This window comes from Dermacentor andersoni, chromosome 7 (assembly GCF_023375885.2).
Source record: "Dermacentor andersoni chromosome 7, qqDerAnde1_hic_scaffold, whole genome shotgun sequence".
In the NCBI taxonomy this organism is placed as follows: Eukaryota; Metazoa; Arthropoda; class Arachnida; order Ixodida; family Ixodidae; genus Dermacentor; species Dermacentor andersoni.
The window spans coordinates 69101787-69118064 of NC_092820.1; the positions used below are offsets into that span (position 1 = coordinate 69101787).

Below are 16278 nucleotides of genomic sequence, written 5' to 3' on the forward strand. Positions count from 1 at the left end.
GCGGCGCCACTATTAATACCAACACCAACGCCAACCCACTACTACCGCTTGGTGTGGTGCCCGGGCCACGCCGGACTAGAGGGTAACCAGAGGACCGAAACGCTAACTAGCGAAATTTGTAACCTAGCAACGGCGGATGGTACCTCACCCATCGTTTGCGATTAATATCCCATTTCACCCTACATAAATTCAGGAAAACGAACGCTTCGAGTGTCAGAAATACGGGACTCCTCAAGGCCCTTCCGGGGGGAGGAGGGGGGGACGATGCTGTTGATCTTGGAAATGTACAGGTGGACGTCTATGCGCATTTGGCTAAAGCTACTCACACTAGATCCGACGTTATACCCAAATGGCGTTTCCTTGGAACAGAGGTAGGCGCACAGTCTACCCCATTTCGTGGGAGTTTGAGAGGAAACTCGGAAGTCTAGATAATTACCTAGGTAAACCATTACCACCAGTATCGAGCAATGGGACGTGCAGATCACTAGCTCAGACTCGGAAATGCAAAAAGCGCTTCAGAACAAAATCTGGCGGGCAGCCGAGGCCAATGGAGCCAGGACCTGTGGCCCCACCCATGCACTCTAAAAACTGTTGCGCCCTTATTTGCCACACAACAATAATCATCATCTGTCTTGTCCGCATTTCTTTTCTTTAGCGCGGCGAGCCCGGTACTTCCAAGTCACATACGGTATGCGCGTTAACAGAATGACAGAGCATTCTCGACAGGAAAGTAACGAGCGCAGCTCGTTACTTTCCTGTCGCAAGGCAGATGACGATTATTGTTGTGTGGCAAATATAGACCCCACCGTGTGTAAACTTTTTTTAGAGTGTAGGATCTCCCAGACCGTCTTACAAACTGAATAATAGTTTTTATCGTGATCATCTCCTAGTACCAGTCAATATGTTGCAGTAACAAGGCGTAGTAACGAAATTAGCCTTTTTGTAGAAAAAGTAGCATACAATTATTGGTTAGCTACTTATATCTAACCATATTTACCATGATATTAAAAAGCATGAACAATATTATATGTGTCGATTGGTCCTTAATCGCATCGCTTGGACGCACCGATCCAGCTGCGCTGAAAATGCCCTGCAAATAGGCAAGTCTGTTCCCTTCGGCGTCACTCTCTCAGGTGCCGTAGTAAACAGAATATGGAGGTACTGACGTTTTGTTACGGTTATTTAAATTAGAAAGCTCTAGACAATTTGTCCCGTTGCAGTAGTTGTATTTTTAAAGGAGAATAAAAAGGGGTTGCACGTTCAAAATTCCATAACTGTTGACATTTTATACCATCAACCAAGTAAAACAAGGCCAACTGCTAGATAAAAATTGTTTGTCATCTTTGGGTAAAATGTTTGCCACCAGGTGGCGCCACCAACCCTGCCGCTCATATTCATGTCTCCGATAACCCGGTGTTGTGGAATAGATAGTGCTTTACCGACAAACTAAATTGCCCTATCATAGCCTGACCAATAAAGTTCATTGCGTACGCTATACTAAATCCCTGATATCCCCAAGAATTACTCCTCTAAGGTGTTGGTACCCGCCGTGGTTGCGCAGTGGCTATGGTGTTGGGCTGCTGAGCACGAGGTCGCGGGATCGAATCCCGGCCACGGTGGCCGCATTTCGATGGGGGCGAAATGCGAAAACAACCATGTACTTAGATTTAGGTGCACGTTAAAGAACCCCAGGTGGTCTAAAATTCCGGAGTCCTCCACTACGGCGTGCCTCAAAATCAGAAAGTGGTTTTGGCACGTAAAACCCCATAATTTTTAAGGTGTTGGTAGGAAATTCAAGTCATAAAGTCCTTGCGGTGTTTTACGTGCAGGCATATGTGCTCGATGCGTTCGACTGTTATGGTGAGTTTACACTACGGTGTAGCGAGAACATTTGTAGTGAGTCGCTTGAATCTGAAAGCTGCGCATTTTAGGGCTTTGATGCCGATATTCTCCGAGAAAGTTCTTGCCTAGGGAGTCAAGGTTTGTGCAAGGCTGCACTCAGGTGACATGCTGCATTTGAGTTCCATATGTCGAATGGGCTTTTATGTAAGCACTGCTTGAAGTTTGCTTTCATTTCATGGCGCGCGTCTCCATATGCACCCAATTTCATAATTTCCGAGGAGATGGCTCAGTCCCTATAGTGAGTGGGCACAATACCGTATGTAGCTCGGTATGTAGCTGTCCTTCCTCGTCCTTCCTCGTAAGCTGTTGCGCTGCTTTGCGCTGCTTTGTTGCGCTGCTATGACGCAGCCAGCGGCTGCGTCATATGCAGCAATTATTGGGCAGCAAAGTAGATAATCTTGACAGCATGCTGCTCTGAGAAATATTTTTACAGTAACTCCCCCCTAACGTCAGAATGGTGATGACTGCCTCAAATGAGAACAATCTATCCAGGCTGGCCGAGTTAGCCGACAAGCTCATGGCGGTAGCTCCCACACCTGTTGCTGCCGTTACAAGCGAACAGTTTCCACATGAGCATCTTCAAGAGATGAACAAAATCTCGTGTCTCGTGGATTCCGTGGCCACTCACCCTACCGCGTCACGGTCAACCAGTCAGACTGCTCCGCCGTCGCCTGTGAAACGCCAAAAACTATGTTGGTACCATCGCAAGTTCGACAATGCTGCGCACAAATCCGTACCACACTGCGAGCTCTCGGGAAACACCCCGGGCAGGCGCTGAGGGCGACCAGTGTTTCTGCCATGCAAGAACGTGGCTCATCGGCATTTTTGCTAACCAACCGCAACAGCGGTTTCCGCTTCTTCGTGGACACAGGCGCCGAAGTGAGCGTACTTCCAGCATCACCCACGGACCGCAAGCGCCTGAACAGATCGTCTTTGCAAGCAGTCAACAACACGGACATCGCCATGTATGGAAACCGCTCACTAACAGTCAGTCTGGGTCTGCAGAGAACGTTACGATGGATTTTCACAGTGGCCGACGGGAAATTCGCCATTCTCGGGGCGCATTTTCTGCGCCACTTGGGACTGTTTGTCAACGTGCGTAACCTGAGGTTACAGCACCCAATGCCACAAAGCGCTGTAAAAGGCAAGCCTTCAAGACATACGCCGCTCAGCCCTGCGCTGATCAAGTGAGCAGGCCCCCTTCGTTTCACTTCCATACTGAGCGAATTTTCTGACCGGACACACCAGCGCCAAGTGGGATCCCAAGTAAAACACGACGTGTTTCCCCACATCACTACTACTGGACCACCGGTTCACTCTCGACTACGTCGATTGTCGCCTGACAAACTGGTGGTGGCACAACAGGAATTCAACCATATGTTGCAATTGGGTGAAATCCAATCTTCTTCCAGTCCTTGGGCATTTCCCGTTCACATCGTTCCTAAGCGATCATTGGGTGACGCATTCTTGCGGGGACTATCGAGCACTGAACAGTGTCACAACAACCCACAGGTACCGCGTGCCACATATTCACGACATATTGGCAGGTCTTCATGGGGCCAAACTTTTTTCAAAACTTGATCTCGTGCGGACATACCACCAGATACCTGTGTCACTGGAAGACGTCCCCAAGACTGCTATCAATGTGCCCTCTGGTCTATTCGTATTCCTGCGCATGCAATTCCGCCTTGGCAACGTGGGTCAAACGTACCAAAGGTTTATCGAGGGTCTTCTACGGGGCCTAAATTTTTGTCACGCCTACCTGGACGACATGTTTATTGCGAGCACCACCACAGAAGAACATGAACAACACCTGCGGGTTGTTTTTCGGCACCTCTCTGGGTACGGCGTTATCGTCAACGCGTCCAAGACTCAAGTCAACGTGCCTGAGTTATTTCTGGGCCACATCATTTCGAGATCGGGAGTACGGCCACACGCATCTAAAGTGCAGGCCATACAAGATTTTCCACTGCCAATCACGAAGCGCCAACTACGTAAATTTATCGGATTGTTAAATTTCTGCCGGCGCTCATCATACAACCGCTTCACCGACTGCTCAAGGCAGCGCAAATATATTCGAATAACCTGCCTTGGTGCGAAGAAGCGAAAAGGGCTTTCAACCAAAGCAAGCAGGCCTTGGCAAATGCGGCTCTCCTGGTATACCCACGGCCACGAATTCCCCAGTGTTTAATGTCGAATCCTCAGACATAGCCATCGACGCCGTGTTGCAACTGTTGCAGGAAGCTGACACCTACTGAGCGCCGCTATAGCACCTTCGGGCGTGAACTGCTCGCCATCTACTCGAGTATACACCACTTCCGGCATTTGTTGGAAAGCGTCGAGTTCATTTTAACCGACCATAAGACGCTTACCTATGCTCTCCGTTCTATGCGTTCGGACGGTGGCACGCACACGGCCCGTGAATTTCGACAACTGGCACACATCTTCGAGTTCACGGCAGTCAACCGCCACGTAAAAGGGAGCGACAACGTCGTTGCTGACGCCCTGTCGCGGAGCGCTATAAACGTCGTCAATGCCCCAGAAGGAGTTAACTTTGACGCACTGGCGGCCGCCCAAAGAGAAGCCTCCTAACAACAAAAACGGCCCTCAAGCTACAGTGGATACAGATTTGCTGCGACACCACCACGGGCAACCCACGCCCCTTCGTGCCTGCGAATTTACGTCTCCGCATTTTCCTTTCTGTTCACAAGCTATCGCATACTGGAATCCTAGCTACCCAGAAGTTGCTCACAGCAAGGTTCATCTGGCCAGGTATCCGCCGAGGCGTGCGTTGCTACGCAAGAGGATGCATACGGTGTCACTGTGCCGAAATTCGACATACTGTGACCCCGTTGGCAACGTTCGCGCCTCCAGACGCGCGTTTCAACCACGTACACCTCGACATTGTCGGATCTCTGCCGTCTTGCCAAGAGCATGCCTATTTAGGCATGCTCTTGGCAAGACAAGCATTGACAGATTCACCCGCGGGGCGGAGGCCATACCGACAGTCGATATCGCTGCTGACACGGTTGCCCGCGCCTTCTTGCACCACTGGGTTGCTCGTTTCGGTGCACCATATACAATAACAACGGACCGTGGAAGGCAGTTTGAAGTATCACGTTTCGCCAGCATTACACGTTTCATTGGTGCTTCTCGCATCAGCACAACCGCCTACCACCCGATTAGCAACGGCATGGTGGAGCGTATCCAGCGCCAGCTCAAGTCTGCGCTCGCCACAACAAAAATTATGGGGTTTTACGCGCGAAAACCACTTTCTGCTTATGAGGCATGCCATAGTGGAGGACGCCAGAAATTTAGACCACCTGACGTTCTTTAACGTGCACCTAAATCTAAGTACACGGGTGTTCTCGCATTTGGCCCCCATTGAAATGCGGCAGCCGTGGCCAGGATTCGATCCCGCGACCTAGCGCTCAGCGGCCCAACACTATAGCCACTGAGCAACCACGGCGGGTCTCACCACAGCAGAAGAGCGCAGCTCGATGGAGGCATTACCAGTCATCCTCTTGGGAATCCGGACAGCGGTAAAGAGAGACATCGGCTGCAGCGCGGCCGCACTGGTCTACGGAACGACATTATGCCTTCCAGGAGAATTCTTCACGGGCATCCCGCAAGACGGTTGTACAGCCACCGCAGCCTACGCACTCACTGTGTTGTCAGCCGAGTGTTGTCACTCACTCGGCTGAAGCCAGCGCACACTGAAGAAGCAGACACCGTTTCTCATGCACGGTCATCTCTGACACCACCCTCCAAAGCTCTACTCATCGAAACACGCCAAGTCACAAGGACACGTAGTGGCGAGTCTCCAGGGCGCTTTGTGAACAATTTAAAGCGTCCTATGAACGTTCGCTAACTCACTAGCAGGGCAGGTGATGTGGCGGCCTTACGGTCACACTGCAGCAACCAGACACCCTTTCACTTTTTGACTCCGTAAAATCTTATCCCGGAGTGTGCGGGAAAGGGAAGAGGTGCGAGGGTGTGCAACCGAGCCGTAGAGGCTGGACGAACACACAAATAAAGTCAGTTGTGGCTTGTTCTTCAGGGACGCATTGCTGGCATCTTTCTACTGATTTCCAGCCGCGCTCACGTCCCGCACAACAGCATCAAAACATACCTAATGCGTTGCCATCAGTGTAACATGAGACAAAGAGATGATGTATTTTACTATTTAATTCTTTTCAGGGAAGAGAGCCCGAAAGAAGCGGTGATTCGAATCGAAGCGGGTGGTCTAGGCTACTTTGACGAGGCCATGGTGCTACATATTCACGATTAGAGGGATAGAGAGAGAGAAAGCAAGGACGGTAAAGGCAGGGAGTTCAACCAGAAGAGCATTCACGATTAGGATGGCTATTATGGTCACCGGCGGTAGCCGACGCAGTAATTTGTGGTGATCGACGTGCATGCGGAAAAGGCATAACTGGTAACACAGCGCTGCAACGTTTGATGTACCATGCAGGACCATTCTTAAAATGGGTGTAGTGCATGTTTGCAGCGGCGCCTTCTACCCCACCAAACCGCACCACGCCGCACTGTGCACTGGTCCATATCGAGGCAATAGGTTCCTGCCAGCGCTCCGGACGCGCCGCGGGGCTCACGGACCGCTGGTGTTGAAAAGAGCACGGAGCACCAAAAGTTGACAGCAGAGTGCACAGTGTCTTGTATATGCTTTGGAACATCACTATTGGAAATTGCAAATAATACTTCAGCATACTAGAAGTTACAGCTAGAGTGACCCTGTGAATAAACATTAAGAAGTACTCGGAAGCAATATTTTTGGAACTTGTTTGGGAAGTAACTAGCTTATGTAATGTGGTCTTGTCAGGTTGCCCAGATGATCTCGGTTCGTTTTCGCAACTTGCCCAGACGTTCTCGTTGGGGTGCCCGGATAACGACTCTGGCTTTAGGCTCAAGGTCACTGGATGGTCACCGACAGCGTGTGCTAAAAGCATTTCATGTTTCGTAAAACCGTCTAATCCCGCCAAAAATGAGGCTGTTACTCCCGGTACCACGTTGCGCTGCGCAAATGTGTTGTCTAGGTACACCTCATACCTTATGACAGTGCCGCAGGTTACTTTTGAGATAGAGTACAGGTTGCAAGACAGCATGCGGGCTTGTGTCGACGGCGAAAGTCCGACCGCCGTGGCCCACGAAAATGCACGAAAGAGCCAAGGAATCCATTCGTTTTAAAAGATCGTGGCCCTCAATACGCTTTTCTGAGAACCTAACGCACAGCCACCCAACTGAAAGCCCGAGCTCGCAGGAAGCTTGCTGTTTCGGGTGCTGCTCTCCGTGTGGAGGCGCCTAGCTGGCGCTGCGTTGACAGGGTATCGACCTCCGTTCGTAGAAAATTGTTCACTGAGCGCCTTGAATTAGCCCGCGCTTGTTCTGACGGCTTAAACGAGCAAAACACGAAGCACTCGGAATTATGTGGTGATATTGGCGCAGTGAGAAAGACGCAGCATTGCTGGTGAAAACGCGATGCGATAAACCAGAAAGAATGGAGCTGATTTAACTGTGGGGCTTGGCTGGCCGCAGCTCTATAGCGAATGGAAAGTATGACATGAGACGCGCACATCATGAGATAGAGTATTGCGGGATATTTTCCTCAACGTGTCCTTGTGCACCTGAGTTGTTTAGATTCACCAATAATTATATTCAGTGCGCTGTTGTCTGGGTATAAGATAGATGTTTCGTAGATATCACTCATTACGCGTAAATATTTTTATAATCATAATAAACATTTACGTATATAATACTCTCCAATGGTAGAGAAAGAAGGCAAAGAGCTCTATGATACCCTATAAGGCAACTGTTTTTAAAAAATATATCCATCCCTCGTGATGTAACCGTATGGGAAAGCACATTGCAGCTGATGGTCACAAGGACAAAGTTCGAAGTGGCCAATGCGCTACTCATTGTTCCCTCTCGGGACTCACTGCTGAAGCAGACTAGATTAAGGACTGCCTTTGCCTTACGTAGTATGGAAACTTATGAAGTGCCGCTTTGAGGAAAAGCATTCATACACGAAAAATGGCATCAGCCACCGCGAACCTCTGAAATTTGCATGTTGTTCTCAGCGGGGTGACGCTTGAACGCGGCGAAGGCCAGCTCGATCGCCGGTATCTGGGGAAACACTCTGGCGTTCCCCGGCAAACAACCAAACGTACGCTGCATGAAGGCGGCTTCTGCAGCCTCGCCTAACCACGAGGACCCAATCTTGCCTGCCGGGTCCACCTGCAAGGAAAGGTCTTTCTCAGCATCTATTCCAAGCGCAGGGTGCAGGCTAGGCTGACATTAATAAAGGAATTACTTGGATAAATGCGCTCGTACCAACTCGCAGGCAACAAGAAGACGTATGAAGGTGGAAAGGGTGCTAGAAGGAATCAATATGGAGCTTAATCTTTCATACAAATATGCAGGCAGAATAGTAGTGCCACAGCTTCCAGGTTTCTTTTATGTGGACGACATTGTGGTGCTTACTAATAAGCAATGTCATATACAACATCTGGCTAATATCTGTAGACAGGAAGGTTGGAATCTGGGATTGAAATTTAGTGTTAAAGCACCACCGCCGAAGCACTCCGTACAGATGGTTCACCAGCTCAGCTGAAACGTGTGGCCCCGGTGTTTAGCAGTGGACTAATCCCGACGGTTCATTTAACGACAGCGTGGTAAGCTGTCCCCAGCTGCTGCGAAGTCACTCAGTCCCCAGCAATCAGTCCCCAGCAGCTGCGAAGCAACTGACCATGGCGGCGGTCAGACCTATTTAGCAGCAGAGGGTGCTAAGAATCTCTGGGTCCGTAAAAGCCGCCATTGGAATTTGAACCTAGCCATGTTTAACGCCAGATCGTTATCTAGGGAGGCGAGTCTAGCAGTGCTATTTAATGAATTAGCGGGCAGTAAATGGGATATAATAGGGCTCAGTGAGGTTAGGAGGACAAAAGAAGCATATACAGTGCTAAAAAAAGGGCACGTCTTGGGCTACCGGGGCTTAGCGGAGAGACGTGCTCCTGATTAATTCGTGAAATTCCTGATTAATAAGGATATAGCTCGTAACAAACAGGAATTCTATAGCAGTAACGAGAGGGTGGCAGGTCTTCCTGTGAAACTTAATAAGAGGTACAAATTCAAGGTCGTACAGGTCTACGCCCCTACATGCAGTCATGATGACCAGGACTTCGAAAGCTTCTATGAAGACGTGAAATCAGCGATCCGTAACGTCAAAACAAAATACACTATACTGATGGGCGACTTCAATGCTAGGGTAGGCAAGAAGCAGGCTGGAGACAAGAAAGTGGGGGAATATGGCATGGGTTCTACGAATAGCAGGGGAGAGTTGTTAGCAGAGTATGCAGAACGGAATAATATGCGGATAATAAATACCTTCTTCCGCAAGCGGGATAGCCGAAAGGGGACGTGAAGGAGCCCGAATGACAAGACTAGACAGGAAATAGACTTCCTACTCTGCGCTAACCCTGGCATCATACAACATGTGGACGTGCTCGGCAAGGTGCGCTGCAGTGACCATAGGATGGTAAGAACTCGAATTAGCCTAGACTTGAGAAGGGAACAAAAGAAACCGGTACATAAGAAGCCGATCAATGAGTTAGCGGTAAGACGGAAAATAGAGGAATTCCGGATCAAGCTGTAGAGCAGGTATTTGGCTTTAAATCAGGAAGGGGATGCTTAATGTGGAAGCAATGAATGACAATCTTAGGTGCATCATTAGGGAGTGTGCAAAAGAAGTAGGTGGTAACTTCGTTACCCTCTAAGAAAGGTTTACACCCTTTGGATTGCCCCTTCTGCCATACAACGATAATCTTCATCTGCCTTGATGCGTTTCCTTTCTTGAAAACGCCACGGCCACTACTTTCCTGTCGGGAATGCTATCATGCTGATAACGCGTATGCCGTTCATTACTGGAAAGTACCGGGCTCGCAGTGTTAAAGAAAGGAAACGCATCAAGGCAGATTATTATTTTTGTGTGGCAGATAGGGCAGTCCAAAGGGTGTAAACATTTCTTGGAGTGTCGACAGGATACCGAAAAGCTATCGCAGGAGACGAATGATCTGATTAAGAAACGCCAATGTATGAAAGCCTCTAACCGTGCAGCTAGATAGAACTGACGGAAATTTGAAGTTAATCAACAAGCATAAGACAGCTGATATAATGAAGTATAATATGGATAGAATTGAGCATGCTCTCAGGAACGGAGGAAGCCTAAAAGCAGTGAAGAAGAAACTAGGAATAGGCAACAATCAGATGTATGCGTTAAGAGACAAAGCAGGCAATACCATTACTAACATGGATGAGATAGTTCAAGTGGCTGAGGAACTCTATAGAGATTTATACATTACCAGTGATACCCACGAGGATAAAGGAAGAGGGAATAGTCTAGAGGAATTTGACACCCCACATGTAAGGCGGGCAGAAGTAAAGAAAGTCTTGGGAGCTATGCAAATCGGGAAGCCAGCTGGGGAGGATCAAGGTTACAGCAGATTGGCTGAAGGATGGTGGGCAGATAGTTCTAGAAAAACTGGCCACCCTGTATATGCAACGCCTCATGACCTCGTGCGTACCAGAATCTTGGAAGAACGCAAACATAACCTTAATCCATAAGAAATGGGGCACCAAAGACATGAGAAATTATAGACCGATCAGCTTACTGTCCTTTGCCTACAAAGTATTTACTAAGGTTATCGCAAATACAATCAGGCACACATTATACTTCGGTCCACCAAAGGACCAGACAGGAATCCTTAAAGGCTACTCAACAATAGACCATATTCACGCTGTCAATCAGGTGATAGAGAAATGTGCGGAATATAACCAACTCTTATATATAGCTTTCATTGATTACGATAGAGCGTTTGATTCAGCCGAAAGCTCAGCAGTCATGGATGCATTACGGAATCAGGGCGTAGACGAGCCGTATGTAACATTACTTAAATATATCTATAGCGGCTCCACAGCCACCGTAGTGCTGCTTAAAGAAAGCAACAAATTCCCAATAAAGAAAGACGTCAGGCAGGGAGATACGAACTCTCCTATGCTATTCACAGCGTGTTTACAGGAAGTATTCAGAGATTTCGATTGGGAAGAATTGGGGATAAGAGTTAATGCAGAATACCTTAGTAACTTGCGATTCGCTGATGATGCTGCCTTGCTTAGTAACTCAGGGGACCAATCGCAATGCATGCTCACTGACCTGGAGAGGCAAAGCAGAAGGGTGGGTCCAAAAATTATTGTGCATAAAACTAATGTTATGTTTAACAGTCTCGGTAGAGAACAGCAGTTTACGATAGGTAGCGAGGCACTGGAAGTGGTAAGGAAATACATCTACTTAGGGCAGGTAGTGACCACGGATCCGGATAATGAGACTGAAATAACCAGAAGAATAAGGATGGGTTCGAGTGCGTTTGGCAGGCATTCTCAAATCATGAACAGCAGGTTGCCACTATCTCTCAAGAGAAAAGTGTGTAACTGCTGTTTCTTACCAGTACTCATGTACGGGGTAGAAACCTGGAAGCGTACGAAAAGGGTTATACTTAAATTGCGGACGACGCAACGAGCTATGGAAAGAATAATGATAGGTGTAACATTAAGGGATAAGAAAAGAGCAGATTGGATGAGGGAAAAAATGCGGGTTATGGACATCTTAGTTGAAATCAAGAAAAAGAAATGAGCATGGGCAGGACATGTAATAAGGAAGGAAAATAACCGATGGTCATTAAGAGTTACGGACTGGATTTCAAGGGAAGGGAAGCGTAGCAAGGAACGGAAGAAAGTTTGGTGGGTGGATGAAATTAAGAAGTTTTCAGGGACAACATGGCCACAATTAGTACATGACCGGGGTAGTTGGAGAAGTATGGGAGAGGCCTTTGCCCTGCAGTGGGCGTAGCCAGGCTGATGATGATAATGATGATGGTAAGCTGCTGGATCCTCGGTACGCAGTTGCTGCTTGCGCTCGGCTGCATGAGCCTGTTCTTGTGCCCCGGCTGCTGCGTCGGCACGGCCTAGACGAGTTCACTCGTGGTTCTGCTCACTGTGTTGCTCATCGAAGGCTGCCTGCTCCCCAAGAGTATGCAGGTCGCGTGGTCTATCCATTTCAGAGCTGGAGAGAAACTTGCTCGTTCAGATGGCTTTTATTCCCGAATCACCAAATCTTTCATCACAGCCTTCATAGAAGCTGTTGACATTGAAACTGATAATATAACAAGAAATCTGATTGGATAGCGTGCAAGCAAGCTGAACCTCATCTACAAAGGCAAAGGCGATAAGGATTTTACGTGCTCGTATCGGCCGGTTACAGTAACCTCGGTGATATATAGAATTGTAATAGAAGCAAATCAATTATATTCCTCGAATTGGGTGGATAAGATGATGCACTGCAGGAACTTCTCGATGGGTTCAAACCAGACAAACGCTTAGAGGCTATGGTTGTACTAACTCAGTGCGTACAGATTTCAGTAGCTCAGAATAAACATTTATGGAAAGCATTTCTATCTGTGAAAGGAACCTACGACAATGCACACATGTAATTGTTGTGAGATATTTGCAAGCGCGAAGACATAGGTGACGATTTCATAGCGCTACTAAGGGAGACAAAGTGACACATTGTATGCGAGGGCCGAAAATGTAATGCAGTGGTGAAAATTTGAGAAGGATTGAAGCAAGGATGTGTCCTCTGTCTCCGTTGTTTATCGCACTTTATGCTGAGGCCATAAATAATCCAGGGGAAAACATTGAATTAGGTAAATCATTCAAAGGGACTAGTCGGTACACGTTCCTAATTACGTTGCACTGAGATTTCTGCTGGCAAAACTTAAGTAACAAATAAGGGAACAAGGGCGCTGACGACGAAGCTCAACATGCTGCGCTTCGTCTGCCAGGGCCTTGTTTTCTTCGTTTCTTTTGCCAGTATAAAACTAAACGCAACAATATCATGACGGTAAATTATGGTTTGATTTATCGTACATGCGTAATGGGCAAATGGTACAACACAAGGTCCGTAGACTGATGTATGCGGACGACATAGTGCTATATTAAAAGCCAATGCAAGATATTTACAGACGCCTGCGAATATGTTTGCCAGCGTGGCAACAAATGTAGGCCTAAAGTTTAGCACAGAGTAATGAGGAATTATCTTTACTGAAGCGACGGGTAACTACATGGTATAAATACAACAGCAATTCGTACCCATAGTAAAGGAGCATAATTATCCTGGCCTCTAAATAAACGAATGAAAGACTTACTCAAGCACCCGTTAAGATAAGCTTGGAAGCGGAATGAAGCAGTAATAAAACAGAGCGCTTCGGCGCCAGTATAGATATTAGATAGTACGTGGAATTAGGAGAGGGGTAAGTGTGCCAGCATTGACATTCGCAAATGCTGTTCTGTGCTCAAAATTGGATATATTGTCGTGGTTACGAGTTAACAAAAGATTCACAGAGAATATTGACAGACTCTGGCTTTGGCAGCACAAACGCCCGGTGTACCTAGCAAAACCATTCGCTCAGGCAGAACACGAAAATGGTAGACGAGCCAACGTCCTCGTCAGAGCCGCCTACAACCGCGATAATTCAAGGTAAACAGTTGGACGATGCCAAGACGGGTTTGGGAATCTCCAAGGGGACATTCCATCACCTGACCTCGGGGCGACTTAGAAAATGCGAACCAGTTACAGACGCCCTGGTTGAATACCACCACGGCTGAACTGCCAGGTGCTGCCGGAGACTTGGCCATTGTGGTTCCGTCTTTTACAGATTGTGCACAGAGACGCGCTAGCGCTTTGGGGGGCCAGGTTATCCTCGGAGGAAATGGGCTGGAAAACGCCGTATTGAAGGGGAGGTGGCACGTTATTAACAATCAAAACCGCCTCATAGTTTCCTTTCTATACTAACCTTAAGACAGTAATAATTTGGGCTGCATCCATCACATTATCAGCTAAATTGTAGGATTATGTTATCACCCACAAAGTGCCGATGCTTCTTTAACTAGAGAACTGTATGATATACTGCGCCCGTTACACGCCTCTGTGCAGGTCAGGTAATACACCTTTTTGATAAATTCAATTATTTTCCCATTGATTTGTCTGCTATCATTACCATGTGTCGCTCCTCAGTAGATTTTCTCGCTGCAATACTTGACTACAGCTTATCACAAGTTCTTGACCAATGCTCTCGTGGCACTAACATTTTCGATTTGGTTTTAACTGCATCGGACACGGTTGGACAGGTTTCTTATGTCGAAGACTTTAGTACCCATGAGCTCCTTAACCTCACAATTATGCTACTATTACCACTTTCAGGTCTAACGGATATAGCTATCCGGAAATATAATCAAGTTAAATATGATGTCATTAACATGTAAATAAAAGTTTTAATGGCCTTTCTTGCTGAGCTTTGCTTCACGGTCCATGAATGGGAACTTCAGACATGTTAAACACGAGATATTCGAGTTAGTTGACAAATATTTGCCATTATTCTTTATGTGGAATGGTAAAGCTAACCCTTAGTTTAGTAAACAGCTTTGATCACTACGATATAAAAATAAACGCTTGTACAAAAAACCGAGACGTATCAACACTGCATTTTCTTTGAATAGATACAACGAAAGCCCGCAAGCTTATGCGAAAGCTTTTGGCACAACTACACTAATATTACTCTCACATTTTGCCCTCACTGAACAGCAGTAATCCTAAAAAATATGGAAATTAATGTGGCCTAACAATTCTACTAAATAAATTACGATACACGCTACAAAACGAAATCCGCTTGCAGATGAAGACTGTCCAGTTTCTTTTATAGCATATTTATCATCTGTTTTTACGCAGGAAGATTGTTCCAATGTGCTGTTTGTTCTAGAGCAAAACTTTGCATTCGTGGCACGAACCAGTGTCGCTGCCCAAGGAATATCTAACATAATTACCAGTCCTAAATGTTTCTACTTCATCTGATAATGATATACACTAAAAAATGATAAATAATATTACCGACATGCCCAGTCACACATTGTGTATATTTTTAACCAGCGTTATCATCTGGTGAAATGCCTAAGGACTGGAAGAAGGCTAAGTCGTTTACCTATTAATTATCGACTTATTGCACCAACGTCCACGTGCTGCAAATCTTTTTAGCATGTTATAGCTTCTCATATCTACTGTCACCTTCAATCCAATAACTGTTTCTTCTCTAACAAGCATGGTTTCAGGAAAAGGTACTCCTTTGACACGCAGTGATTTCAATTGAAGATTGACCTTCACTTCAACATGAACGCTAACAACCAAATTGACGGCCTTCTGATTTCTCTGAAGCTTTCAATGTTGTACCTTATTGTTGTTTGATTTCCACGTCGTGTGCCTTTTGTTTAGGTTCAGTAAGAGTATCCTTGCTTCGTAACTTCTTGTATTCGCGTCAGCAACTTGCAGTAGTGAATAACTTTTCGTGTAGCCTTTGCGATGTCCGATCCGGTGTCACCCAATGCAGTGTGCTTGGTCGTTTCCTCATTTCAATATACATTAGTGAGTTACCCGCCAACATATCCTCGCTGACGACTTCATTATGCACCGCACAATGGAATGTTTTGGTAACCTGTCTACTCTCCAAAATCACCTTTAACTAAGCTATGCTTGATGCAAATCTTAGGAGATGTCACTTTATACCTCTAAATGCTGTTTTTTTCCTGGGCTACACATGTAGCAGCCACCTATTATAGATGTTCGAAGTCTCTCGCTTATGTGAGTAAAAACTTGCGTAGCCCATCTTCTAATCTAAGAAAATGAGCATATTTAACCTTTGTCCGTTCGCAACTATAATTTGCCTCATTCCCGTGGTCACCATATTAGGCGTATTTTTTGTACGTAACTTTATGTACAGATGCTGTGTGCCTCTGGTGCGTGGGCCACGCCACCGGTGCCGCCGGAACACGCCCCCCCCCTCCCCCCCCCCCCCACGTGGTTACAACCAGGAGCTTCTTCAAACATTTCACTACCACTCGCGCTTCTCTCCATGCCGAGACTGGCTTGGTATTATTATGGTCTGGCCTCGACGGAACTCCGTTCTTTCAGGTACCCACATCGACACCGACTGCGCCATGCTTATGGAATATAAGCAGTGCGCCATCTCATACGCACTTCAGTGGGCATGGACGAGCGGATGCAAGAATGAGGACGCTCAAGCCAATTTGGTTTTTTGTACAGGTTGTCTTTATTCACAACGAAACAGTAAGCGATATGCCACTCGTACCATGCCGACAAACTTTCTTCGTGATTGTTGTTGACAGCGTTTCTGTTGCAAAGTTGCTTGTTTGTTCCGGCGACAACGAACTTAATCCTGGGCCTCCTAAATTAGACTCAAA

At 47.0% G+C, this 16278-nt stretch overlaps 1 protein-coding gene across 1 annotated transcript in view; it reads right to left on the reverse strand.

Annotated features, from left to right (window-relative positions):
• Positions 1–16278, reverse strand: part of LOC126534838 (endothelin-converting enzyme 1-like) — a 54746-nt gene that overhangs the window by 22419 nt on the left and 16049 nt on the right. Inside the window, exon 3 of the mRNA XM_050182066.3 lies at positions 7972–8154. Within this exon, the coding sequence (XP_050038023.2) occupies positions 7972–8154 (183 nt within the window). The remainder of the gene's footprint in view (positions 1–7971; positions 8155–16278) is intronic.